Source organism: Zeus faber (genome assembly GCF_960531495.2).
Source record: "Zeus faber genome assembly, chromosome: 7".
Taxonomy (NCBI): Eukaryota; Metazoa; Chordata; class Actinopteri; order Zeiformes; family Zeidae; genus Zeus; species Zeus faber.
Window position 1 is genome coordinate 12,971,321 of NC_137203.1, and position 26,608 is coordinate 12,997,928.

Below are 26,608 nucleotides of genomic sequence, written 5' to 3' on the forward strand. Positions count from 1 at the left end.
GTGCGCCCAGGGAGTTCATTTAGATGCCATTGCGCCCAACTTGGAAATAAATGTTACCGTCCACCCTGCTTGACCCCGAGGTTCAATTTCACCCTTATTGGCTGAGAAAAGAAAAATATATATATAAATTCTCATTGACATTCGTGTGTGCTTCCATGCCATTTAAAGCTTGAGGATAGTTAATAACGGCTGAACCGGATCCCAATTCTGACGATAAACTCCGTGCGTAAAGTACGTGCGTAAAAGTAGGATGGGAAGACCCCCCCCCCCCCCCCCCCCGCGGGTAGGGTACCGACATTGCATAAGGCTTCATGCTGAATGTGGACACAAAGAGTGTTCGGTTGCAGATCCGTCCCGAAACAATCTCCCTGGTCTATTTTTGGCCCGGGGCGCAGCTGATAGTGGGGCTTTTTTGGCCCTCCCTTGTCCTCTGAGAGACTTTTCTTATTTGGGGAGGAGGGAGTTGTCCAGTGGCAGAGCAGAAGAGTCTGCCGCACGGGCTCCGGGAGTCAAGAAGGAACACCGCTCATTCGGAAGTGACCTTCCTTTCGCGCCCGCTCCCCCGTGTGAAGGAGCGTTGGGCAGGACCCTACTCCTGCTTGGTCCCGACTCGGAAGACGCAAAAAGCCGCCAGGGCTCCTCTGGGTTCCTGTGAGGATGGAGACCAGCCCCATTCCCGTGTTGACCGTCCAGACGGCCCCGTTCGAAGACCAGCGGCCCGGCACCAGTGGTCTGAGGAGGAAGACCGCCGTGTTCGAGGGAAAGAAGAATTACCTGCAGAACTACATCCAGAGCGTCCTGTCCTCCATCGACCTGAGGGACCGCCAGGGCTGCACCATGGTGGTGGGCAGCGACGGACGCTACTTCAGCAGAGCTGCCACGGAGGTGATAGTGCAGATGGCAGCTGCCAACGGGGTAAGAGATGTCAATAGATTATACGGTCAAAATCACTCCGTCCTTGTGATGACTCACAGCGCCCCTTATTCTGCTACTCCTATATGGTAATAATCAGCATAATCATAATAGTAATAATAATAGTAATAATAATAATAATAATACACATACACAAATACACAGAGTGCAACTCACGGAACATAACATTACATTAAATGAAATGAGATTTGATGAGAGGCCATATGGTAAGGTTCAGTTAAGTGAGATAAGATAACATTTTATTTAAGTGTTACAGCAGCAGACGTTGACAAAACAGTGCATGTCCACAGAATGACATAACTCATTTATTATTATTTTTTTTTTAAATCAAATTAAATCTAGTACAATAGGCCTACCTATCTAGTTACAGATGATGATGTCTTAACAACACTAAATATATACTATTATAGTAGAGCTATGGTTCTTTCATTTGATAATCCCCTTCAGCTCATATAACTTCACTTCATACAGGTATTAACTACTAAAACTGATTCATTATTTGCATACAGAATAGGGGGCTATTGTCGAGGACAAAGCAGGGAGGGGTTTTCGAATCACCTCGGCACCATAATCAGAATTGGTGTGCTTTATTGCCATTTCATGTACTCTTTATCACATAGGATTTTAATAAATCCACCGAGTGCTTATACTATAATGTGTGAGCCAGCACCCCACGCATGCGCTCACCGCATACGACCTTGCGACCTGTGATTGGTTTGGACAGGTTCCAAAGGAAACTCTGAAGGGAATTTAATTTGTTTTTAAGGCCTGGCCATTTTTTTTTTTTTTTTTTTTTTCTGCTGGCACAGGCTAATGTCTCATGCTGCCTGCCTTATCTGCACTTCCATCCATCCTGCTCCACTTCCCTGCCCACACATGACCCCTCTCCCGTCCATCTTCTGCCGAGGCTTTGGGGATACCCTGTCATCTGGCGTGGCACCAAATTCCAGGATAGGCGCCCGCACTTGGAATAAGTGAAGCGCACATTCTTTTTTCAAAATGGTCACTGTAGTAGAACCAAAAGGGGACGATCAAAATGAGGCGGATTCTTATTGTAATATGTGAGTAATAATGTACAAAATACCCAGATCCAAATTTTTTGCTTGTTTTCCAGCCCAATATCCAAATCAATGAAGTTGTCTATTTTGAATTTACCAACCACTGATCTAGATAGGCGGTTGGAGATGGATGGATGGATAAATGACACGTGATACAAACTGCATTTTCACACCGCTGCTTTTTTCATCTCCGTGTTCATGGCACAACGTGTGCACCGCCGACTGCCTGTCACACTGCCGCGCTCCTCCCGACGTTCCGTAACATCCAGTAATTTGCGCCGCTTCTCCCCTTCTCCCGCGTGGCGCAGATCGGCCGTTTGGTGATCGGCCACCACGGCCTCCTGTCCACCCCTGCCGTCTCCTGCATCATCAGGAAGATCAAGGCCATCGGTGGAATCATCCTCACAGCCAGCCACAACCCGGGAGGCTCCGGCGGGGACTTTGGGGTGAAGTTCAACGTGGCCAACGGAGGTGGGGACTGAGAGAGGATGGAATCTTAAATTTTTTTTTCCCCGGATTGCCGTCATAGTGTCTTACCGTTTACAGTTGTCCACGCATCAGTGCAGCGTTTTTTTGTCTTTTGCCCCTGGAAGGCCCATCTCCGGACACGGTGATGGAAAGGATCTACCAGGTCAGCAGGACGTTGGAGGAGTACGCCATCTGTCCCGACCTCCGCATCGACCTTTCCAGGCTGGGGCGTCATGATTTTGACTTGGAGAACAAGTTCAAACCGTTCAGAGGTACTCACTGATTTCTATCTACAGTATGCGTATGTTTTCTGGCCCACATGTGCAATAATCAGTCCGGTTCATCTCTCCAAACGGAGTAATAAATCCTCACGCTAAGTTCCGTGAAGACATGTCAGGAAGAAACTCAAAATGAATTGGGTTTTTTTTCCTGGTAAAAATGTCTCTCTCTCTCTCTCCCTCCCTCTCTCTCTCTCTCTGTCTGTTTGTTTTAGTGGAGATTGTCGACTCGGTGGAGGTGTATCTGAACCTGCTGCGAACCATCTTTGACTTTGGCTCCATCAAGAGTCTCCTGACGGGACCAGATCAGCTTAAGATACACATAGACGCCATGAGCGGAGGTTAGACCAAACCCAATAAGGATATACGGCGGCCTGAGTTTTATTCATGTGAATGTTCTTGCCAAAGAAAACAAGACCATAACATAACCACAAACGAATGAATCTACACGGCGATAACCCATTGGAGAACAATGAAATGCAGTTGCTAAGCCTTTCCGATCGCTCCTACATCATCCCTGATTGTTTGTGTTGCAGTAATGGGCCCCTATGTGCGTAGGATCCTGTGTGACGAGCTGGGGGCCCCAGCCAACTCTGCCGTTAACTGTGTCCCCCTGGAGGACTTTGGGGGGCGTCCCCCCGAGCCCAGCCTGACCTACGCCACGTCGCTGCTGGACGCCATGAAAGGGGGCGAGTTCGGCTTTGGCGCCGCATTGGACGCGGACGGGGTGAGGCGTCCGCTCCCCGGGGGATGTTAAAAATGGTGATGGGAAAGGAAAGGTGGAGCGACGGAGGCACCACCAGGAGGAAGTCAATGCAGTGTGAAGGAATCTTCTATTGGGATGGACCTTTTGGCGTATCGTCCGTCCATCCATCCATCCATCCATCCATCCATCCATCCATCCTTTTTTCCTCCATTCATCCTTCCATCCATTCGCCCATCTATCCATCCATTCCTTTATTTATCCATCCATTCGCCCATCCATCCATTCATCTGTCTATCCAACCATTTTTCCTCCACTCATCCCTTCATCCATCCGCCTGTCCATCCAACCATTTTCCCTTCATTCATCCAACCATCCATCCATTCGCCCATCTATTCATCATCCATTTAATTATTTATCCATCCATCCATTCATCCATCCATCCATCCATCCATCAAACCGTTTTTCCTCCATTCATCCATCCATCCATTCGCCCATCTATTCATCCACCCATCCATTCATTTATGTATCCATCTATTAATTAATTCATTCAGCCACCCATTCATCCATTCATCCATCCATCCGCCCATCCAACCATTTTTACTCCATCCATCCATCCATTCGCCCATCTATCATCCACCCATCCATTCATTTATTTATCCATCCATTCATCCATCCAACCATTTTTCCCCATTCATCCATCCATTCGCCCATCTATTCATCCACCCATCCATTCATTAATTCATCTATCCATCCATCCATTCATCCATCCATCCATCCATCAAACCATTTTTCCTCCATTCATCCATCCATCCATTCATCCATCTATTCATCCACCATCCATTCATTTATTTATCCATCTAGTCATTCATTCATTCATTCATTCATCCATCCATCCATCCATCCATCCATCCATCCATCCATCCATCCATTAATTTGTTCAGCTCCGGCACCATTGCTAGAGAAAGCACTCGACACCCCCACCCTTGTAATATTTTGGCTTATTTGTATTTACTGGCAAACAACAGAGAGTAAGGTCATCACGGACAATATAATGTTGCGTCTCAGCTCACATTTTCCACAGCCCCGCCCCGCCCGACATTTCTTTACGCCAAATAAGAGCTCACATGGGACCAAGTTGACCTGCTCCGCACCAGGAATATTATATCACACATATTCCTCACCCAGTTTGTTGCATCAGGGCCAAGCCGTGACCTTTACTTGTGGTGGTCATCTAAATGGGTCTGATGCTGTCCAGGGTTCAGTCTTATTATTGGGAAAGAGGAAAATTTTTTATTCCATACATCCGTGACAGTTGTTTTGTTTGTCCGCGACACCCTTATTAAATATGTTTATCCTCATTAAATTCCAATGGGTCCCACAAAAAAGGAAAATTGAAAGTTTGATACCTTATCGTTCAATGTATATTAAAAGTATTCAATGTTTTTGCTTATTTCCTTGTTGATCAATAGGTACTTGTAAAATATTTTTTTAAATTGAAATTGAAATTTTGTATTTTTTTTATATTGACAGGACCGCTACATGATTCTAGGAGAGAATGGATTCTTTGTGAACCCGTCGGACTCGGTGGCCATCATGGCTGCCAACCTCTCGACCATCCCCTATTTCAAGCAGCATGGCCTCCGGGGCTTCGCTAGGAGCATGGCCACCAGCACGGCCCTCGACCGGTAGGGCACACACACACACACACACACACACACACACACACACACACACACACACACACACACACACACACACACACACACACACACACACACACATTTACACACAACCATTCAGACACAAAGGGCCCGGCCTTCTCACGTACACCACAGCTCTCCGAAGCGGGAGTGGACTCCCAAGCCAAGGCTCACCCACTATGAATAACGCAGTGATATCACACACACACACACACACACACACACACACACACACACACACACACACACACACACACACACACGTGTGCACGCGCGCGCACGCACACACACACACACACACAAATATACTGTACAAATAGCCGCTGGGACAGAAACTTTTACTCACTGCCTATAAATACTGTCAGTTATGTAAGGCCGCAGCAGCAGAGCAGTAGGTGCGGAAAGGAGAGGATCACAGATAAAGTCATTTTAGGAAAGATCCCCCCAGGACTGTAATGAAGTAATGCTGATGGGAAATAGAGCGTTTAACTTATTATCATGACCTAAACAGGAAGGTTCAACTGTTGATAGTCACGCCTGCTGCCGGCCGTTATGTGCTAATCTAAATCATGTGTATGTGATGAATGTGATCGTTAGTATCTTTCTGAATTGGCAGGCGTCGAGGAAGTGACTTCACTCGCAACTCTAACGACCCCGCTGTTTGTGGGGAAGATACGTTGCTATAGGAATATAACCGGGAGCGTGACATCACAACATTATCGTCATCTTTAATGGAGCGGGGAATTCACGACAATGAACTATGACACACATAGGCACAGCCCTCGCGCGCGGCCCCCACGCACGCACACACACACGCACACACACAAAGCTCCTGCATCACAGCTCACTTCCACACTCATGTCATACTATTTCCCACCTACTCATAATGTCTTATAATAAAAAAGCTAAAAACAGCTCCCTCTGTGCATTTTGTTACAGCGGGGCTTCTGTCCCCTTCCCTCTCCAAAATTGAAATACAATTATCCGGATCCCGTTTCCATAACGCGCTGTATGTTATGTTGTGTTATGTTTTGTTATGCCACACCCTTCTCTCTTCATATGCACAGTATATCTCTGCCATATCAACATCTCTCTTGTACCGTGTGGCGTCTTCTGTCTCTCTCCGTATGGATTTCATCAGCGGTTGTTTAAGCTTTTTGGCCAAAAAACTTGCTGAAGAAAGGGTTGTCAATGCACCACAGATAACGCTTACAAAGAGCGGGACCATTCCCCGAAGAAATGTGTCCAGCAAGCTTTCAACAACTATACTCGGCGTCTCTCATTCCCCGGCTTCAGAAAGGGGATTCAGTTACGTGAGTTTTAACCTATCGCTGGTTTCGGGGAAGGGAGTCAACAAAAGGACAACCGCATACGGTACAAAAGTACGTATCTATGTATGCGGGGACACTTTGTTTACCTCCTTAGGAATTACACCCACCACTTTAATTATCACCGCAACACTTGTCTCGCTGGACGAGCATGCGCCTTCTTATCTGAGCGAGGGGCCGAGAGAGAGAGAGAGAGAGAGAGAGAGAGTGTTGCAACGCTTAGTGCTGTGGTGGTGAATCGTGGATGCAGCCCAAGTTGAAGCCTTATTAGGAGAGCATGGGGCTGTGTGTGTGTGTGTGTGTGTGTGTGTGTGTGTGTGTGTGTGTGTGTGTGTGTGTGTGTGTGTGTGTGTGTGTGCGTGTGCGTGCGTGCGTGTGCGTGTGTGTGTGCTGAATGTTTAGACTAAGCGACTGCCCTGCTGTGTGTTTATGAAAAGCTCAACTGATGATGTGAAGCCTAGATGAATCTAACTAGCTCTGTGTCTGTTTGTCTGTTTGTCTGTTTGTGTGTGTGTCTGTGTGTATATATGTGTGTGTGTGTGTGTGTGTGTGTGTGTGTGTGTGTGTGCATAGGTGTATATATATATTTTTTTGCGGGGGGGTGGGAGTCGCAGGGGATACGTCACCCTCAATATTTAGAACACGTGGATTTGTCCCCCTCGATATACATATGTAAGAAGCAGAGGACTTTTATTTTTTCATAAATTAAGACATTCCCACCACGCATTGATGCAGAAAAGGCATAAATCGGTCCATAAAAGTTCAATGAAACCTACACCGCTATGTATGTGTGTGTGCCTGCGTGCGTGCGTGCGTGCGTGCGTGCGTGCGTGCGCGAGTAGAAAGAAAAACAAAACTCTTTGTATTCATTTAAAAAATATGTTTTGCCACGCAGGAGGCTCATTTGGACTCCTCTTGTGCAGTGTGTGTGTGTGTGTGTGTTTGCGGGTCTGAATCCGTATGTGTGTGTGTGTGTGTTTTTGTGTTTGTGTGTACGTGTGTGTGAATGTGCGTGTGTGCGTCCAACTCTCTTCGTGCATACAAACAGGACCCGTAATGATGGTCCTGGACTGAGACTGGTAGGGACGGGTCAGATGAGAAAAAACGGTGGGAGGGGACTTTTTTGGGAGAGGAAACATCTGCCCGTTCCGTGGATGGGAGGATGTGAGGAGGAGAGCGGGGTCACGCCGGGCCGCCGCTCTGCCTGTTACTACGATGAAAAGGCAGAAAAAACGCGCACACAAAATAAAAGATCGAATAAAAAAAAAAAGAGTGCGACCGCTGTTTACCTTGAGCTCTAAACGAGTGTTCTAATCTTAAAACGTGCGCTGCTTATATCATCTGTAGATGCTAAAAGTGCGGTCTAAGTGTGGTCACCAACGCCCAGATCCTCATTTCTGTCCAAAAAGCGCCCCCCACCCTCCCGAGACTGAACACAGAACCCATACAGTATGTGATGTAATGAGTGGGATGAAGGTTCAGGTTCTGTATAGTCCCGGAGTGTGACGAATCATCGTTTTTTTTAAGAGCTTGTTTTTTTTTTAAGAGCTTACCATTCTCCCAAACATCTAGTGGACCCCATGAGACAGGATTATGTCCGGTTATCTTTTTTTTTTTTTTATCAGTATTTCGCTCAAACGTTTGAATGACTAGCAAATGGAAATCTGTTAAAAGACAAATCCCTCATGTCTGCGATTGGTCCGACTCCAAACGGAAAACCTTGCTGGTTTGGGTGAGGCCCAAACTCAATTTCGAATCTCTACCAAGCTGCGGTATAACGATGGGCAGTGGTGTTTGACCTGAATGCCAGGCTAAAGCTCTTAAGCGCCGTATGAGCCCCCCTTCAGAGGAGGCGTGAGTGGACGTTGGTCAAGTATCAAGCCAAGACCAAAGGCTGCGGGGGTTTCGTTTCACCGATATCTCCCGCGCCTTAACTCCCTGGGAAAGCGAAGGAGCGGCGGCGTACGCGCAACGTGTCGCCCGCGGTTGTAGTTTGCGCACGCCGCTCGTTCTGAGCCCCCCCTGCGCCCGGAGACTTTGGAGGGTGTCAGTAAGACATTTCGGAGCTCCGCACCTGTCGCGAAATCTCCGGCTGCCCTTCCCCGTACGAGCCCCGGGGCCGGAGGAGGACGAGGCATCCAGGGCATTAAGAGGACTAGCCCACTCTGTGGAGCACATTCTGTCTCTTAAAGGGGAATACCCCCCGTGTTCAGCTTTAAAACGGCCATGGGGGGAGAATAAGTCCACACCTTCGGCCATGCCCCCCAGAGAGTCTCATGGAAGTGAGCGGGGCGATCTCAATCCCATTCAAAAGTAGCACGACTTGAAGATATAACGGATGGCTTGTTTGAGCTTTTCCAGGCAAATTAACTCCGCCGGACACTAGTACCATGTCTTTCAGAACAGAAAATACAATCCAATGCTCTGATAAACCTCCCAATGTACTATTTTAGCGGCTTTTTCACAGGTTTCCATCCACCAACATGGGTGGTATTCCATTTTAAACCGGTTACAGGCTGCTGGTTCACCCTGCTTTCAAGGATTTGATTGATTCATTGATTAAAATATAGGTTTAGGTAAGACTTGCGCATGCAAAAAGCACAAATCCAAAAGCACAAGCACATATTATGGGGAAGCTCACTACAAATTGGGGGTCTGGCAGAGAGTTCCTCTAGATAATGCCCGGGTCATAAACAGGGTTGTCCACGTTTATTCTCCTTTGTCTGGTCACACTCATCTGCCAACATTCTGCTCCTCTGGCAGCGTCTGCAGACAGAGTGTGTCCGCCGAGCTGGTTTCGGCGTTCCCATGTGCGTGAGACTTTAAGGAAGAGCGTCAAGTCTGCCAACTGCGGCCGAGCCATTTGGAAAATGCAGGAGAAAAATAAAAGAGATTCCAACGTTAGTGTGAACATCACTGGAAGATGTTCGACGAGCCTGTGTTGTAATAGTTGGTGTAGCCTCTAAAGGGATAGGGTTTTTTTTTTGCCGGGGCGGGCGTTCTATTTTCGTCCCTCCACCCAGATTGAGACGAGATTGAGACGAGAGTTATTCCGAAGGATGGAGTAAAATGACGGTTATTTCAGCGATACATTAGGACGAGTGAAAATTAAAACAAGCACATTGGCCGTTTTCAATGCAGCTTATCCAGACGAGTTTCTACGCAAACCCCTTATTCGTCCTCGATTATTATCCGTCCATCTGGGTTAGATGGACAAAAAACCTGATGATGAATATGATGATTATTATGAAAAAGAAAGAAATAAACAATAGTGTTGAAGGTTTGACTTGCACAAGATAAACACGGACACTAATATTATGTTATTATGCAATTTATAATGGATTGAGTCGTCTTAAGGCTTTGAATGTGTGCTTGTCTGTGTGTGTGTGCGCGCGTGTGTGTGTCTGTGTGTGTGCGTGTGCGTGTGTGTGTGTGTGTGTGTGCGTGTGTGTGTGTGTGTGTGTGTGTATATGCCGTTGTCAAGGCACAGCTGTTGTGAGCATTAACACTAAAATAATATTACATTCTCACACCATTGTTCCGTGTGATACCATCATACAGAAACATTAAACGTATGATTTGTGTATTGTTTGAAAGCTGAGCGGTCTGGGACGCTTTCATTTGATTGTGCTTGCTGCAGTTTCTGTTGTTTTTAGTTTTTTTTCGTTGGCACACCAGGCTTTCCGTTCCAGCTCTCTCTTCCTCAGCGGGGAATAAACCGCTTTACTTTTATTTGGCACTCTGCGTCTGTTTTAGACAGTGGTGGAAAATAACAAAATGCAAGTCATTTGTGACTGTACTTATGCACATTGTTCAAGTATATGTAGTATAGTATATTCAGTTTCAGAGACTTTTACATTTACATGTCAAAGACATTTTTTTTTCCATTTTCCCATTAATTATAAAAAACTATTAGTTATAGTTCTGCTACTACTACTACTTATAAAAAAAATGATTCATATTTGTATATATTTGAAAATTATTATGACACCACCTATATTATTTTTCTATTAAATGTATATATTTATGTATATATTACTATATTACTATATTTATTATTATGTATATTATATTGTATTATATTATTACAATAGAATATTCTGTATATTTTAATATATTTGACTAGTTCTGTTTTGTATTTTCCGGCTATTTGTGTATATTTGGCAATTTTTATTTCATTTTTAATAAACTTTTTATTCTATCTTATTACTTTTTTTTATATATATTTATGAGTTTATTTTGCTCAGACTATCAAGCTTTTCTAAATTCCAACCGTCTGTATGAACGTACCAATCTTCACCATGACATATTCCTCCTACGTGTAAATGCACCTAAAGGAAGGAGCTCATTCTGACTCCGATTGTAATCAAGATATAAGATAGATAGATAGATAGACAGACAGACAGACAGACAGACAGACAGACAGACAGATAGATAGATAGATAGATAGATAGATAGATAGATAGATAGATAGATAGATAGATAGATAGATAGATAGATAGATAGATAGATAGATAGATGGATAACAGCCCTCATCTGTAGATAACAGGTACAGCCGGTACTTTATGCCGTATTTTAGCCTCTGTTGTATGAGCCCCTTTACTTTTACTTCCACTGTGCATATCCATCATGTTGCACCAACCACCATTAGAATCGAGCTTCTTCGTTCAGCATGTCTTACGTGTTCTCCGGTGTCTCCAGGATGAACAAGTAGTTCTGCGTCCAACGATTTATGAGCTGAGCCGCCGGATTAATATCAGTATGAGGGCAGTAGAGGTACGAGGTTACTCGTACAAATTAGTATCACTAACAGTTTCCAATTACTGTTACTGCGTTTTTTCTTTGAGATTAAAAGTGACGGTTAACACCTGTAAAGGTATTATAAATTCAAGTTAGTTGGACGTCCAGAGTGCCATTGGTGCCCATTACATCGGCCTGAGTATTTCTGTGTTGACGAGCCCCCACTCCTCCTTTTTCTCCTCTTCCGCCCTTCGAGGGAGTTCCCCCTGACATATACACACACGCACACACACACACACACACACACACACACACACACACACACACACACACACACACACACACACACACACACACACACAGAACATACTTCAATTCCCCTAGGGAGGCACATGCAAAAAGACACACTGAGACAAACTCTCTCTGTCACACACACACACACACACACACACACACACACACACACACACACACACACACACACACACACACACACACACACACACACACACACACTATTCCTCCCTCCCCCCCCCCCTTCTCCTCCATCTCCTCTTATGTGAGCGTATGGCTCCGTTTCAAAGCAAACATTGTCTGAAAGCTTAACTCGCTCTGCTCCTTTGCCTTATTAAGATATTGGATGAGCGGCCGGCGCTCTACTCGGACCATTTGGTCCGGTTTATTTTGAAAATTCAGTGATTTAATTGTTGGGATACTTCCTCTATCAGCGTTACGGAATGGCTGCTATTAATCAGTGGTGGAAGAAGTAACCAGACCTTCTACTTCATTGAAAGGACAAATGCCCTGACACAAAATGATTAAGTACCACACTGACGATAAGCATTTGAAAAAGCTTGACAGTCTGAGAAAAAAATGTTTTTTTTTAATAATATAAAATAAAATAGAGTAAAAAGTAAAGTAAATATAAAATTGAAATTGCCAAATGCACACAAGTAACCGAAAAATAAAAAACAGAAGTAGTCAAATATAGAAAAGTATACAGAATATACAAATGCAATTCTATGCAAGGAATTATCAGGTTATTGGTATGGGTATCAATTATTAATTATTCTATGTATTTTCTATGTATTTGCTAAAGTTTGTTACAGTTTGTACAGCGTTATAAGCATAGTTGGACTGGCCACCGGGAGCACCCGGATACCCGGTGGGCTGTCGCTCTGTGGGCCTGAGCAGCCCATTATACAACAACAAGAGCGACAGAGATCAGTGAGACCTGCGTCACCAGCCCACTTTGATTATGCACCACTCCTCATAATCAAAGGGGCCGACGACACGCATCTCTCTCTCTATTTATAATTTATATACCAGCGATACCCAGGCCAGGAATAATGGTCTGTACCTTAGCAGCAGGCCAAAAAATGCACAGTGCTTGATTTTGGTCCAATTTTAGATATTACTTAGAGTTTGTTTGGTTCTTCAAATATTTGTTTGTTGCACTTTAGAAGTATTTGTACTTCTAAAGTGCAACAAACAAATATTTGTGTACAGTCAGTACCTGATGTTTGTAATTATTTATTGTTTATAGACCTGCCCTGAAGGGTAAGTCCCTCAAGTTTCAAGGTTAAAGTGATCAAATTGGCAATGGCATTAACTGACTTATTTCCTGTGTTGAAAAAGATGATACAGCCTGTTTAAATACAGACTTTCATGAAACACTGACCGCCTGGATCTATCATGGTGTCCTCAGAGTGGTGGCCTGCTGGCAACAAACCTTTCTGTTGCTCTCAAAATAGCTCTGTTTTAGTGTTACAGTAGCCTAGAGTATTTCATCCATTATGCTTATAAGTGGTGGTATCAAGGGTGGGTGTGTTTGTATGTGTGTCGATGGGGCGGGGGATGATGGAGTATCTGCGGGCTGGTTGTGGTGGGCTGTTCTCGGTAAAAAAGGTCCAGGGCCATTGTTTAGTCCCAGACCGTCCCTGGTTATTAGTACCTAAAGTACCTGTCATAGGTGGTGTTTTTACAAATATACAGTATACAAATTCTAATATAAATTCTATCAATTCTAAAGCATGAAGACAAAGTTGAAAGTCTCTGAATGACCGAACAGTCTTGAATATGTGATACTTGAAAAATGTACTTAAGTACTTCGTTCTCTTTCCACCACTGCTATTCATTCCAAGGGGGATAAAGAAATAGACCATAAATACAAATAAACTGAGCTACTGTATTCTCTCGCTCTTTGTCATTCTTTACCTCATGCTATACCTCTATCGCTCTCTCTATCTTCTCTGCTGCTCTCTGTGTGTGCAGGGTGGCCAAAGCCCTGAAGGTGGCGCTGTACGAGACGCCCACAGGCTGGAGGTACTTCGGGAACCTGATGGACTCTGGACGATGCTCCCTCTGTGGGGAGGAGAGCTTTGGCACAGGTGGGGACATATATTTAGCATATTTAGTATACTGCATGTAGTGTACTCGTTCCGTCACTGTCGTCACTCTCTCACTCTGTCTCTCGTATATACAGATTTTGAAAAAATTTGTGAAAAAAATTAAAACACAAATACAAATACACGAAGAGTATTCATGTAGCTCTGGTTCTAGCAGAGTAATAGATGTTGGGGCTGTGACCCTGTGGCTGCATGTGTAAATAATCCCCATTCTTCTGCTATAAAAGGAGACAGGGGCTCCCTGAACCGCTCAAACATGCAGGCAGGCCTCCAGTGGCAGCTGCTCTACATACACGCACACACAGACACACACACACAGACACACACACACAGACACACACAGACACACACACACACAAAGAGACACACAAACACACACACACACACCCGCACACACACAGATCATCATCATCATCACCCACTAAAAGGATGTGTATACAGCGTACATACATACAGTATATACATATTATGCAACACGTACACACACGTCCTTATACGCACGTGTGCACACACACACACACACACACACACACACTGTATACAGATCAGGACGTACTACTTTAAACTCCTGTCTCACTCCTCTTTCCCCTCCCTCCTCACATCTCCTGCTCCCTTAACCTTCCCCCTGCTGGTCTGTCATTCCATTTCTGCCCCCGTTTCTACTTCCCGCACTCAGATAGACAGACGGGTGTTGTCATCCTCACCGTGGTGTTCTTCAGTGTCCATAGTGTCTATAACACCAATTTAGACAATAAAATGTTTGACAATGTTTCGACGTATAATTGGAAGTCGTGGGAACTTGGAGTTCAAGATTCCCCGTAAAAGATAGATTATTTTTACATTTTGGGATTTTATTTTTGTTTTACGTTACGTGAAACACGATGTCACTTTTTTACCTTAAAATAACGGCTTCAAAATCATTTTGATGGTACGCTGACTTATAATATGGAGAATGGCACCTCTTTCATTCCCACCCAACCCCCCTAACGCTTGCCCTTTCTTGCACTACGTAACTTCTTTGTTCCGTTACGAAACGGCGGGGAAAGTGCGTTACGCTTTACGGCACTACATCACTCGCTTGATGTTTGACTCCTTTAATTATGTGGTTTTTTTTGCCTGGTAAAATTCATAAAAAAAAAACTAAAAAAACTACTAGTTCTAAACTTGCCAGGCACCTGCACCTCAGCCGTCGCGCGACCGCCCTCACTTTCATTGCGCCACGGGTTCGTTTCACCCCCTGACTCACGCGTGCGAGCCGATCTGCCAGGCCGCGCACATCTGGTGCCGACACAGGCGCGGGTGCCTAGCAGGGGGCAGTGCAAGGGGCGCTGTATCCCAGGTGTACATCGTATTTGCATTTGTAACATAGACTGTTATTGAAACCTGAATGATATGGTTGAAATTTATCCGGTAAAATACATTTTTTTCGGACACCGGACCGATTTTTACAACAGTGGCGTAGGAATGCAATTGCACTCAGAAACTGTGGGGGCGCCAAATACCAAAAGTTACATAGCGTTAGTAGTAATTTAATAGGTTATAGTAATGATCCCCAATTGGGCTAACTCAAAAAAGTACTTACATACCTACTTTAATATTTTAAGTTATAGGAACCTTCAACTTTAACACAGTGCATCTCCTCTTGATCCCATTGTGACTATTGCCTGGTTTCATATCATCTTTGTTTTTATGATTTTCGCTTTCCCTTCGTCTCAGCCCTCTCCGCTTCCCTCCCTTCCTCAGACCGACCAGGTCAATTTAACGGAATATCGGGATAGAAAGAGAGGAGAGATGGAAAAAAATGGGCGAGAACCGGAGTGAGGAGGAGAGACGCCCGAGCGGGCCGTAGGGAGAGGGAAAGGAGAGAGGAGGCGAGGGAGGAGGAGGAGGAGGAGGAGGAGGAGGAGGAGGGAGAGTCTAAATATGAGGGGTATCGACAGCGATGGGCGAGATGGAGGGATGGAGGGAGGGGGAGAGATGGAGCCCACAGGAGTTGTCTATCCATGTAAGGCCAAAGCTCAGAGGGGGAGAGAGAGAGAGAGAGAGAGAGAGAGAGAGAGAGAGAGAGAGAGAGAGAGAGAGAGAGAGAGAGAGAGAGAGAGAGAGAGAGAGAGAGAGAGCCCTGAGTCGTAAATCACCCGGGCTGCTCTCTCTCCACTTTACCAACTTCCATAGTTACTCGGCCGACATAGACATGTGAAAAACGTTGCGGATGTGAATGCTCGGGTACTGTTCTGTTTTCACGGGGAGCGGTCCAGGCTTACTGTGTAGTGGAGTCAAAGCATTCGGAAATTAGTTAGTCATCACAACACACATCATTACACATCGTCGGCATTAAGGCTGGAATGTGTGTGTGTGTGTGTGTGTGTGTGTGTGTGTGTGTGTGTGTGTGTGTGTGTGTGTGTGTGTGTGTGTGTGTGTGTGTGGAGGATGGCGTTAAAATTTGCAACTGTCAATTTCCGAACAGCTGCATTCCTCGAGGGCCGGAAGGAATAGGTGCAGTATGTCCACCTGTCGTTTTCCAGGGGGGTCGTGCAAGAAAAAAAGTGTTTTCTTTACCATCACGCACGACGTACTTTTCCCTATTTTCCTTTTCCCCGCTGGGTTTCCAGGAGTTTTTCCCCGGACTGTCTGAGGGCTTAGTGTTCGGGGGGTGGGCGCTGTGACACTGTCCTGTGAACGCAGTGACTGCGAACCCCTTTGAGACTGTGCATGTGATAAAGGAGCCGCAATCGCAGCTGTCAGACGGAGCTGAATATGCATCCGTGTGTTTAGGTGAATCTGAATCGTGAGGTTTATTTTCCGTCCCTGAGCGCAATGAAAGGTATTTTCCGAATAATAAACAAAAGCGTTTCCAAAACCCCGAGAGGGAAGGTCTTGGCACAAATGGCGTCGTGTGCTCTTCCCTCCTGCGCCCCAGGCTCGGACCACATCCGAGAGAAGGACGGCCTGTGGTCGGTGCTGGTGTGGCTGTCGGTCATGGCCGCCAGGAAACAAGGGGTGGAGCAGATCGTCAGGGAGCACTGGGCCAAGCTGGGGCGCCACTACTTCTGCAGGTAACCAGTTAGCGCCCTCTCCATCACCACGGCACCTCTCTTTTCACCATAAAAGCTCCATTCCTCCCCAATGATGTCTATCTCCGTCTCCGACCCACTATATATGCTTTTTCGGGGTTTCTCTCTGTTTTCGGCGCACCCCTCATGTCTAACGAAGGCGGGTTCCAGCTTTTTTCTCCACACTAGGAGAGCAGCTCGATTCCCCCGGGAGTTCAATGCAGGTCATGGGGGACCGCCATGACCGCGCCATAAGCGGATCGAGGATTTGTCCACCATCGCTTTTTACAAAATCGGGAACTATTCCTTTAACTGATCCTTCTTTTGAGGAATCATAATGGCCCGATTCCAGTGGGGCGTGTAATGGAACTGTTTGTTCCTTTTTGGGAGTGTCGGCTGGTATGTTTCCCCTTGCTCCGCATTCTGTTGTTATACCCGACCCCGTTTGCTCCCTAAAATCCTAAACCCTCCCACAGGTTTCGACCCCGTGCCCCGGCTCCTCAACCGCCGTCATTGGTTCTTATTTTAACCTCTCCCCTGTGAGCGGCGGCGGGACGCCGGTCCCCGCTGACAGTTGCTGCAAATTTCCATATTTCCGCGCGGAACCTTTCCTTAATCCGCCGCAACGCGGAAACAGTCAAGGGCCGGACCCGAAGATTCCAGAAATATCTTTGTGTAAACCGTGAGCACCGGCGCCGGCATCTCTTTGAGGGGGAAAAAAAATCGATCTGTTGAAACTGACGAAAGCCGTCCGTGGCGTTCCGGGGAAATGTTAGTAACTGTATAGGAATGTAAACAGCCTCTAGAATAGAAAGCCCTGCGCCATGCTCCAAACCGCTCGGTCCTTCGTGGTTTCCTGCTCAGAGTCGGATCTGCGCGGTTCTCTTTTGATTTTGGGACGTCGGCGTTCTCCAAATGAAACATTGCTCGCTCATTAGATTTGAATGCGTGTTTTGGGTAACTCATGGTCGTTTTTGTTTTTCTGTGTGTTGGATTAAGGAATGACACACAAAATTTCCAACATATTAGTGAGTCCACTACATCAGTGGTCCTCAATGTGGGGTCCAGGGACCCCCAGGGGTCCTTATAGAGGTTCCAGGGGGTCCCCAGCAAAATCATTAATAGTTCAATCGTATTTAAAATGATTAATAGTTAAATAACATTTAATTTACAAGATCTTAGCAGCATTAGAGAATCTACAATATTAACTGTTTGGATCCTACTTTCATGTATGGAAGTTTAGATGAAATAATATTGAAGAATAAAAATCTTCTCAGAATGGAGTCCCAGAGACAAATCCTTATCAAATGGGCTCCGTGGCCCTAATGCATATCAAATTGAGGGTCCTTGAGATTAAGAAGGTTGGGAATCGCTGCCAAACATGGCGAACAAGCCATTGATGTGGAAAACAGCCCAAATTGACTGTCTCTGCGGTTTCTGTGTTCTTGGGCCAGGTTCGACTACGAGGGCCTGGACCCCCGCGCGGCCTTCTACCTGATGAGGGACCTGGAGGCCGTGATCTCGGACAAGGCGTTCAGCAGCCAGAAGTTCGCTGTCGGGGACCACATGTACAACGTGGAGCGAGCCGACAACTTTGAGTACATTGACCCGGTGGACGGAACCGTGGCCCGGAACCAGGTCAGTCAGGAAGGATAGATAGATAGATAGATAGATAGATAGATAGATAGATAGATAGATAGATAGATAGATAGATAGATCCAAACAATGGGCAATAATTATAATATACAATAAACCTAAAAAAAACCATAAATAAATATAAAATCTGCAAATATAATGTTTAGTTTGGACAAAAAACAACCAGAGGGAAAATAAGGCGGGGATGAGAGGAGAGTAGGATAGATATCATGAATTCAAGGTTAATATGTATAATTTAGAAACTCTCTCTCTCTCTCTCTCTCTCTCTCTCTCTCTCTCTCTCTCTCTCTCTCTCTTTCTGTGTCATCCACACACACACACACACACACACACACACACACACACACACACACACACACACACACACACACACTGATCATCATCTCTCCAGTCAGACCACCCACTGACTTTTAACTGCTTAGCGAGGTTCCATGTTTGGGCAAGGCAATTTATCTTCCAGTTCAATCCATAAACACACACACGCGCACACACACACCAACAAAAACACACCTAATAATTTTGTTCATTTCTCTCTTTCTCTCTCACTCCATTGTTCTACTTCCACTGAATCCCCTCTGCCCCCTCATCCCTCCCTTCACACCCCACCTCTCCCTCCCTCTCTCTGAAGTTTATCCAGCTGACACCCCTCTGGTCCTCTCTGGAATGTGTGGAAACTCACCCTGGCGTCACCAATTCACAGAGTCCAGCCCCACCTAATACCACACACACGCACACACAAACACACACACACACACACACACACACACAGACACACACACACACACACACACACACACACACAAACACACACACACACATATACATCCACGGACATGCACACAGAAACAATCAAGCACCCCACTGTGCATTTTGCTGTGTATTGTATGTTGATGTCAGCACTAAGTTCACTTTACTGATTCAGACATTGTCTATTTGTGCAGTTTTAATACACTTCATTTCACTTACCACAGTCATCTGTTTGTCCTCTTCAGTGTAACACTCTCTCTATCTCCCTCTCTGGCGCTGGTAAATCCTCAGCACATCACTCATCCAAGTGTGTATTATTACAGCACACATTCCATTCAGGGCACAGTTATATCAGCTGTCATTGTGCTCCCTCTCTCTGTCTCTCTCTCTCTCTCTCCCTCCCTCTCTCTCGCTATCTTTCTGTAAATCTATTATTCCATGTAAGTATCTAGATAGACAGACAGATAGATAGATAGATATATAGATAGATAGATAGACAGACAGACAGACAGACAGACAGACAGACAGACAGATAGACAGACAGACAGATAGATAGACAGACAGACAGATAGACAGACAGACAGATAGACAGATAGACAGATAGATAGATAGATAGATAGATAGATAGATATATATATTGATTGATTAATCGATAGGTAGTTATTCATCCCCAAATTTAAATTGCAATGTCCCATCAGCTCACCTCAACACATTAGACAAAAATAATAATAAATCAATACAATAAAAACATATGAAAATAGAAAATGGCAATATATGGAAAATTTGAATATATACATTAAACCTTACAGTTAACTGTACACAATCAGAAAATCTAAAATACAATATTTGCCAAACATTATGATAAACAACAGATGTATCAGAAAAACAATAAAAAATAAAAACATAAAAATGAAAAAGACCTGCAAAATAAAAGGCCATAACAAGGTCCAAAAATGAAATGATACGGTCCTACTGTCTACAATAACTTATGTAATAAACGGTGAAGCAGAAAAGATGATGTACAAGGGACCTAAACAGTCCTAACACTAAATGTTGGCAACAAGCCTATACACCAAAAAACAAAAATTGACAGTAAAATACAAAAAAACAGAGAAAAGTACTGCAATACACACACAAACACACACACACACACACACACACACACACACACACTCCTCAGAACGGCCGCTCTATTGTCGGGACAGTCGCAGGCAGAACGACAGACAGACAGTCTGGCATTGGGACGGACATCTGTCATTGCCCACACTGTCAATAACCAGCAGATTGCAAAAACGTTGGCTTCCTCAACCACATTCTGATCAGGAAGGATGACGAAAGGGTCCTTCTACATTTCCTCTCATTCCTACAGTCCATAAAGGCTCAATACCTACTGATCTACAACCACCATAAAACATGTCCGAAAAGAAGTGATACACTTCAAAGAGAATGGGAAATAATTCATTTAAATATTAACGTACACAATGCCTACTATATTGCTCACCTAGTGGTTTTTAACTATTTTGTTATTTGAGTGCTTTTTCTGGGCTTTTCTTAACATAGAAATGTAAATATATTACATTGTAATGTAATGCGTTCGGGCAAAAACAAAAAAAACAAAACACAAAAATTATGAGTAACTAGTTGAAAACAACTAAGATAGCAATATAGTAGGCATCGTATTCTTCAATATTTAGATGAATAATTTCACATTCTCTGTGAATATGAGTGTCAATTAATTTCAGATCTGTTATGGCAGTTTCATGAGAATGACCCTAATAAGCCCATTTGATTGGCCAAATATAATAATAATAAATAGAAAATGGCATTGCACAATTTAAGTGTTTTCCATCAATCTTCCATGTGTTTTTTTTTACATATTGCTGTCGGGTCTCATCTTCGGAGAGGGAGGGAGGAATGCATGGCAGATAAGGCTCATCACCCGTCCATCAGTCAACAAGCTTTATCCGCTCGTTTCGCTCATTCAGCCAGCCTGCGTTTGGTTCGGTTTCTAAAAAAAGCAACCATGTCCTGTTTTCCCCCTTTGATTTTAAGGTTGGAGGAACGGAGTAAATTGATCGGGGGATAATTTTTCGCAGACACGAAATGTTAATTATCCTTGAACTGTCTAGGAGACCTATGGGAAAGCCTTATAATAGATTTCATATGCATTTATGCAGAATTTCTTCAGAAGGTGAATTATGGAATTTTTCAGAATCGGAATTGTTGATACAGAGGTTTTATTTTATTAATCTATTTATTTATTTATTTATTTGGGGGGGGGTATTGCATATTGTCATTTGTTTAAAAAAAATTATTAGGTGTATAATTTTAGGTGTATTGTATACTGTAAATATATCTATTTATCCGCTCAGTGGAATTAAAATCCTTCATTGGGGTTGTCCTCTGCTATAAAGAAAGGCGAGGCCTTGCAGAACCTCCACTAGGTAGAATCGTCACGTTTTATCCTTTCATTTAGTTTGGTATAATATTCATAATACCTGTAGGAGCAGAGTGTTCGACACAAGCCCCTTGATCGTAGCGCCATCTATTGGCGAGTTTAAGTACGTAAGTACTTCTAACTTGCAACAAGCCTGCTTTGCTTTCTTCACGCCCGAGTTGTCTGGAACTCAAAGATGTTTCTAATAACATATTTGCGTTGAAATGCAACAGAAAAGTCCAGTATAATGAAATGAGTCAGTTGAAGAGACCTCAAAATAGTAGCAGTCAAGTCACTGTTCGGTTCCACGCCCCATCACTGTTCAAACCCTGTGTCCGCAGGGCCTGAGAATCGTCTTCGCCGACGCGTCCCGGCTGGTGTTCCGGCTGAGCGGCAGCGGAGGTGGAGCTGGAGCCACCATCCGAATCTACGCCGAGAGCTTCGAGAGAGACCCCGAGAGGCACAGCAGAGAGACGCAGGTACGGTGTGTGTGTGTGTGTGTATGTATGCGTGTGTGTGTGCGTGTGTGTGTGTGTGCTCATGTGTGCATGTGTGTTTGTGTGTTTGAATGAGAGATAGAGTGCCTCTGCTAAATGACTAAATGTAATTGTGTTTATTTGCATAATGCGTGTCGCTGACCAGACTGCCACAGCTGTTTTTATTGCATTTATTATAAAGTTCTATTTATTGAGAACTTCAGGCAATGGCGTCAGATAATTCAGCCATAAAAACATACAGTAGTCAGACAACCTGAAAAACATCAAATCTAGACGAAGCATCATTGCAAGAGAAGTGGGTGCCATGGTCCAATCATGGTCAATAATATAATACTCAATAAAAAAATGTAACCTCATGCTTGATTGCCGATGGTGTATTGTGACACCGTTTAAGTAGCTTGAACTGTAGACTTTGGAGCAGCTATCTGCCCATGTGGTTCTGGTGGGTTGGATTGGTAGTGTACTTTAACCAAACCAGAAGCTTGTAAAGACGGTATCGCCGCGTCCGTAACCGAAACCCCGAGATAGCGTTCGACTTTATTCAACTTGGAAAAATGAATTAAAACCGATCCCATAACTTTGATCCCGTCTCCATCGGCTTTGATTTGAACTCATTTTGAGGGGCCCGGAGGGAGCCGGGGTCAAATGGAATTTTGGCTCGTTGACTAGACAGCGCGCCCCAGGGGAAAGCTCAGGTTTTTTCGGTTTTACTCACATACATTTAAGTTCATATAGAAACTGTATTTGAACGGACTCGCGCCCAATTCATTTCTATTTATTTGTTTATTTATTTTTGAATGAGTCATCCAGCCTGTGCTGAACGCTATGTCACTCAATAACACCAGATCATAAATCCCGTTCCTAATAATTGCCGCCATTACCCAGGACACATAAATCATCATACGATTGCACACAATTAGACAGCAAGGTTTTTTTATTAGACCAGATAAGATTCATTCTGTGTGTGTGTGTGTGTGTGTGTGTGTGTGCGTGCGTGCCTGCGTGTGTGCATGTGTGTATGTGTGTGTGTATATGTGTGTGTGTACATGTGTGTGTGTGTGTGCGTGCATGTATGTATGTATGTGTGTATGTGTGTATATGTGTGTGTGTGTGTATGTGTGTCTGTGCATGTGTGTGTGTGTGAGCACGTCTGTGTGTGCATGTGTGTACATGTACATGTGTGTGTATATGTGTGTGTTTGTGTGCATGTGTGTGTGTGTGTGTGTGTGTGTGTATGTGTGTGTGTGTACATGTGTGTGTATATGTGTGTGTTTGTGTGCATGTGTGTGTGTGTGCGTGTGTGTGTGTGTATCTGCGTGTGGGTGTGTATGTGTGTCTGTATGTGTATGCGGGCTTGCGTGGGTGTGTGTGTGTGTGTGAGTGCGTCTGTGTGTGTGTGTGTGCGTGTGTGTGTATGTGTACGTGTTTGTGTATATGTGTGTGTGTACATGTGTGTGTGTGTGTGCGTGCATGTATGTATGTATGTGTGTATATGTGTCTGTGCATGTGTGTGTGTGTGTGAGCACATCTGTGTGTGCATGTGTGTACATGTACATGTGTGTGTATATGTGTGTGTTTGTGTGCATGTGTGTGTGTGTGCGTGTGTGTGTGTGTGTGTGTGTACATGTGTGTGTATATGTGTGTGTTTGTGTGCATGTGTGTGTGCGTGTGTGTGTGTGTATCTGCGTGTGGGTGTGTGTGTGTGTCTGTATGTGTATGCGGGCTTGCGTGGGTGTGTGTATGTGTGTGAGTGCGTCTGTGTGTGTGTGTGTGCGTGTGTGTATGTGTACGTGTGTGTGTATATGTGTGTGTGTGTACATGTGTGTGTGTGTGTGCGTGCATGTATGTACGTATGTGTGTATGTGTGTGTGTGTGTATGTGTGTCTGTGCATGTGTGTGTGTGAGCACATCTGTGTGTGCATGTGTGTACATGTACATGTATGTGTATATGTGTGTGTTTGTGTGCATGTGTGTGTGTGTGCGTGTGTGTGTGTGTGTGCGTATGGGTGTGTGTGTGTCTGTATGTGTATGCGGGCTTACGTGGGTGTGTGTATGTGTTTGAGTGCGTCTGTGTGTGTGTGTGTGTGTGTGTGTGTGCTTGCCTGTGTGCGTGTGTGTGTGTGCATGTGTGTGTGTGCGCGTGTGTGTGTGTGCTTGCGTGTGTGTGCATGTGTGTGTGCCTCTGTATGTGTGTGTGTGTGTGTGTGTGTGTGTGCCTGCGCCCACGTGTGCGTGCGTGCGTGTGTGTGTGTGTACCTCAGTAATGCCCGTGTATTTCTCCCGCAGGTGGTGTTGGGTCCCCTCATCGCCATCGCCCTCAAGATCTCAAACATCCACGAGAGGACGGGACGCCGCGGCCCCAACATCATAACCTGAGAAACGCAGACACAGACACCCTCGTACGCAGACAAGCACACACGCATGAATGTACGTGCACGCACGCAAAACACACCCACCCGCCCTGTACCGCTGCTCTGTTGCTCACAGCGCGCCCCGCCCCTCGCTTTCTCTGGGAGACTCCTTTTGACCGTCACTGAAGAAGCCAGCGCAAAAATGCTAAAATACAAAATCTATCTATCTATCTGTCTGTGTCGTTTGTTATGAGCTTTTTTTTTTTTTTTTTTTCAAATGGAAGAGCTATGTTACGTTTGATAACGCGTCGTTTAATGCCGTGTCCCGCTTGCAGCGCCTTGTTCCTGCCTCGGCGTTTCACTGCGTCCGTGCAGAAGTTATCCAACTCACCTGAAAAGTAAACCTAAAAGTAAACGTGTCCTGTAAAAAAGTCCTGACATTGCAACACGACTATAAAACCCACTCACCGAACGATTGGCTAATCAATTGGCTGTGTACTGTATGTGTGAGTGTCATTGTGTGTGTGTGTGTGTGTGTGTGTGTGTGTATGTGTATGAGTGTATGGGTGTTTATCCATTTTGCAGCCATATAACCATATTTAAATTGTTGTTTTTGTTTTTTTGATTTCTCTTTTTTTTTTTTTTATCCAAATTAAATTTGCGTGCAACCTGTTTTTTTTTGTACTTGTACTTTTTCACGATTTTGCACCACTCGGGTAGAATACGGTCGTGGTCGAAGCAGGGTCAGAGTTTGCAGCCGCTCGACGGAGGCAGGTGACGGAGGACGCTTGAGGTCACTGAACGATGGAAAAACCTTCCAAACAAAGCGCTTTTGTGATAAGGACAAGAGACCTTTCCGTCCCGAGTGCACGGGTATCGAGAGAGATAGAGAGAGAGAGAGGGCGAGAGAGAGAGAGCGAGGGAGAGAGAGAGAGAGAGGGAGAGAGGGAGAGAGGGGGAGAGATAAGAGCGAGAGGCTTGATCTTTACACAGTTTGGCAGACCTCATAAAGACGCTGATTGCCGTCATTAGGGGTTAAGGGAAACGCCAGTGGATATCCGTGAGGATGTGCTCATTCATTCAGGCAGACATTAACTTTCCACTCTTGCAGGTGATTGCCCCATCCTGCCGCTTTCATGACGATAGGGGGAATGTCCCAGGGCGAGCGGGACTCACTACTAGTATTCAAAGTATCTGGATTTGTCGCCCAAAACGTGCTGAATAAAGTTTTTCAGGCTTTAGCTGAAGTTGTTGCTTGTCATTTGGCTTGTCCTGAATGAGAGTGTGTGTGTGTATGTGTGTGTGTGTGTGTGTGTGTGTGTGTGTGTGTGCGCGCGCGTGCGTGTGTGTGTCTGTGTTTGTTGACCTGAAGTCATTGACTTGTTTTTCATTTGTGATAAAAAAAAAAAAAAAAGACACCACCTGTAAATGTTCATGGAGCAAGTGTTTTAATGACATTTTCGCAATAAAACTTCCAGGACACTGAAACCACCGTCAGCACATGATGCAACAGGACGTTGTTCTCTTTCCCATTTAACAGTAGCCGGCCCAGACCGGGGGCCTTTCACCATAACACACAGCGGCCCCCGCTTTGTTTCCACTCTGTTGAGTATCTGGGATGGAGCCGGTGTCTGCACGTCCTTCGTGTCCGCAGGTTCCATCAGAAATTTCTCCTTACCAACAATTTTTTAACCGCCTTGAGTGCCGAGGAGGACTGCGATTCATCAGTGCAACAAATCGATTTGGGTTTTAGGACATGGAGGGTAGGGTTTGACGCCGCCTAAGATATTGCAGATAAAGACGCTGGTATCCGAAAACTAATATCTCTCCAAAGCACGACCCGTGAGGCCAGCGTTTCGGTGTCTTTAGTAACACGCTGGTGTAAAGTCAGGATCAGGATAGAGAGTTAGTTTTAGAGGCAAAGGTGAAGCGCGGGGCTCACTGCCCGTGGTTCGATTCACCATTGGTTGCATCCACTCGTGAGGTTCTTCCCGAACATTTCGGGTCTGTGGAGTTTTTGGCTCTTCCCTTCCGAATGACTGGAGAAAGTCTGATCTTTTGCGGGGATCCACAGCCGCCACCATCCCTACTTGTCTTCCCCTCTCATCTTCAGCCATTAGGGTGTGAGTAGTCGGGCTCCCCGCTGATCCCCTGCACCCCCAAATCCAGGAACTTGGTGGGTCTGGGTCGGGGTGTAGGCGGGGGGCCGCTCCCAGCTAAAAGTGCAGTCCGGGGTCTCCGAGCTGCT

At 45.1% G+C, this 26,608-nt stretch overlaps 1 protein-coding gene across 1 annotated transcript; it reads left to right on the forward strand.

Annotated features, from left to right (window-relative positions):
- The first annotated feature begins 456 nt into the window (after positions 1 to 456).
- pgm5 (phosphoglucomutase 5) lies at positions 457 to 25,032 on the forward strand. The gene is made up of 11 exons (XM_080004021.1): positions 457 to 915; positions 2,300 to 2,462; positions 2,585 to 2,731; positions 2,953 to 3,078; positions 3,274 to 3,464; positions 4,974 to 5,128; positions 13,486 to 13,601; positions 16,540 to 16,675; positions 18,127 to 18,310; positions 21,854 to 21,991; positions 24,296 to 25,032. Exons 1-11 carry the CDS (start codon positions 658 to 660, stop codon positions 24,383 to 24,385), a joined length of 1,704 nt encoding a protein of 567 aa, XP_079860147.1. The 5' UTR covers positions 457 to 657; the 3' UTR covers positions 24,386 to 25,032.
- The last annotated feature ends 1,576 nt before the right edge of the window (positions 25,033 to 26,608 follow it).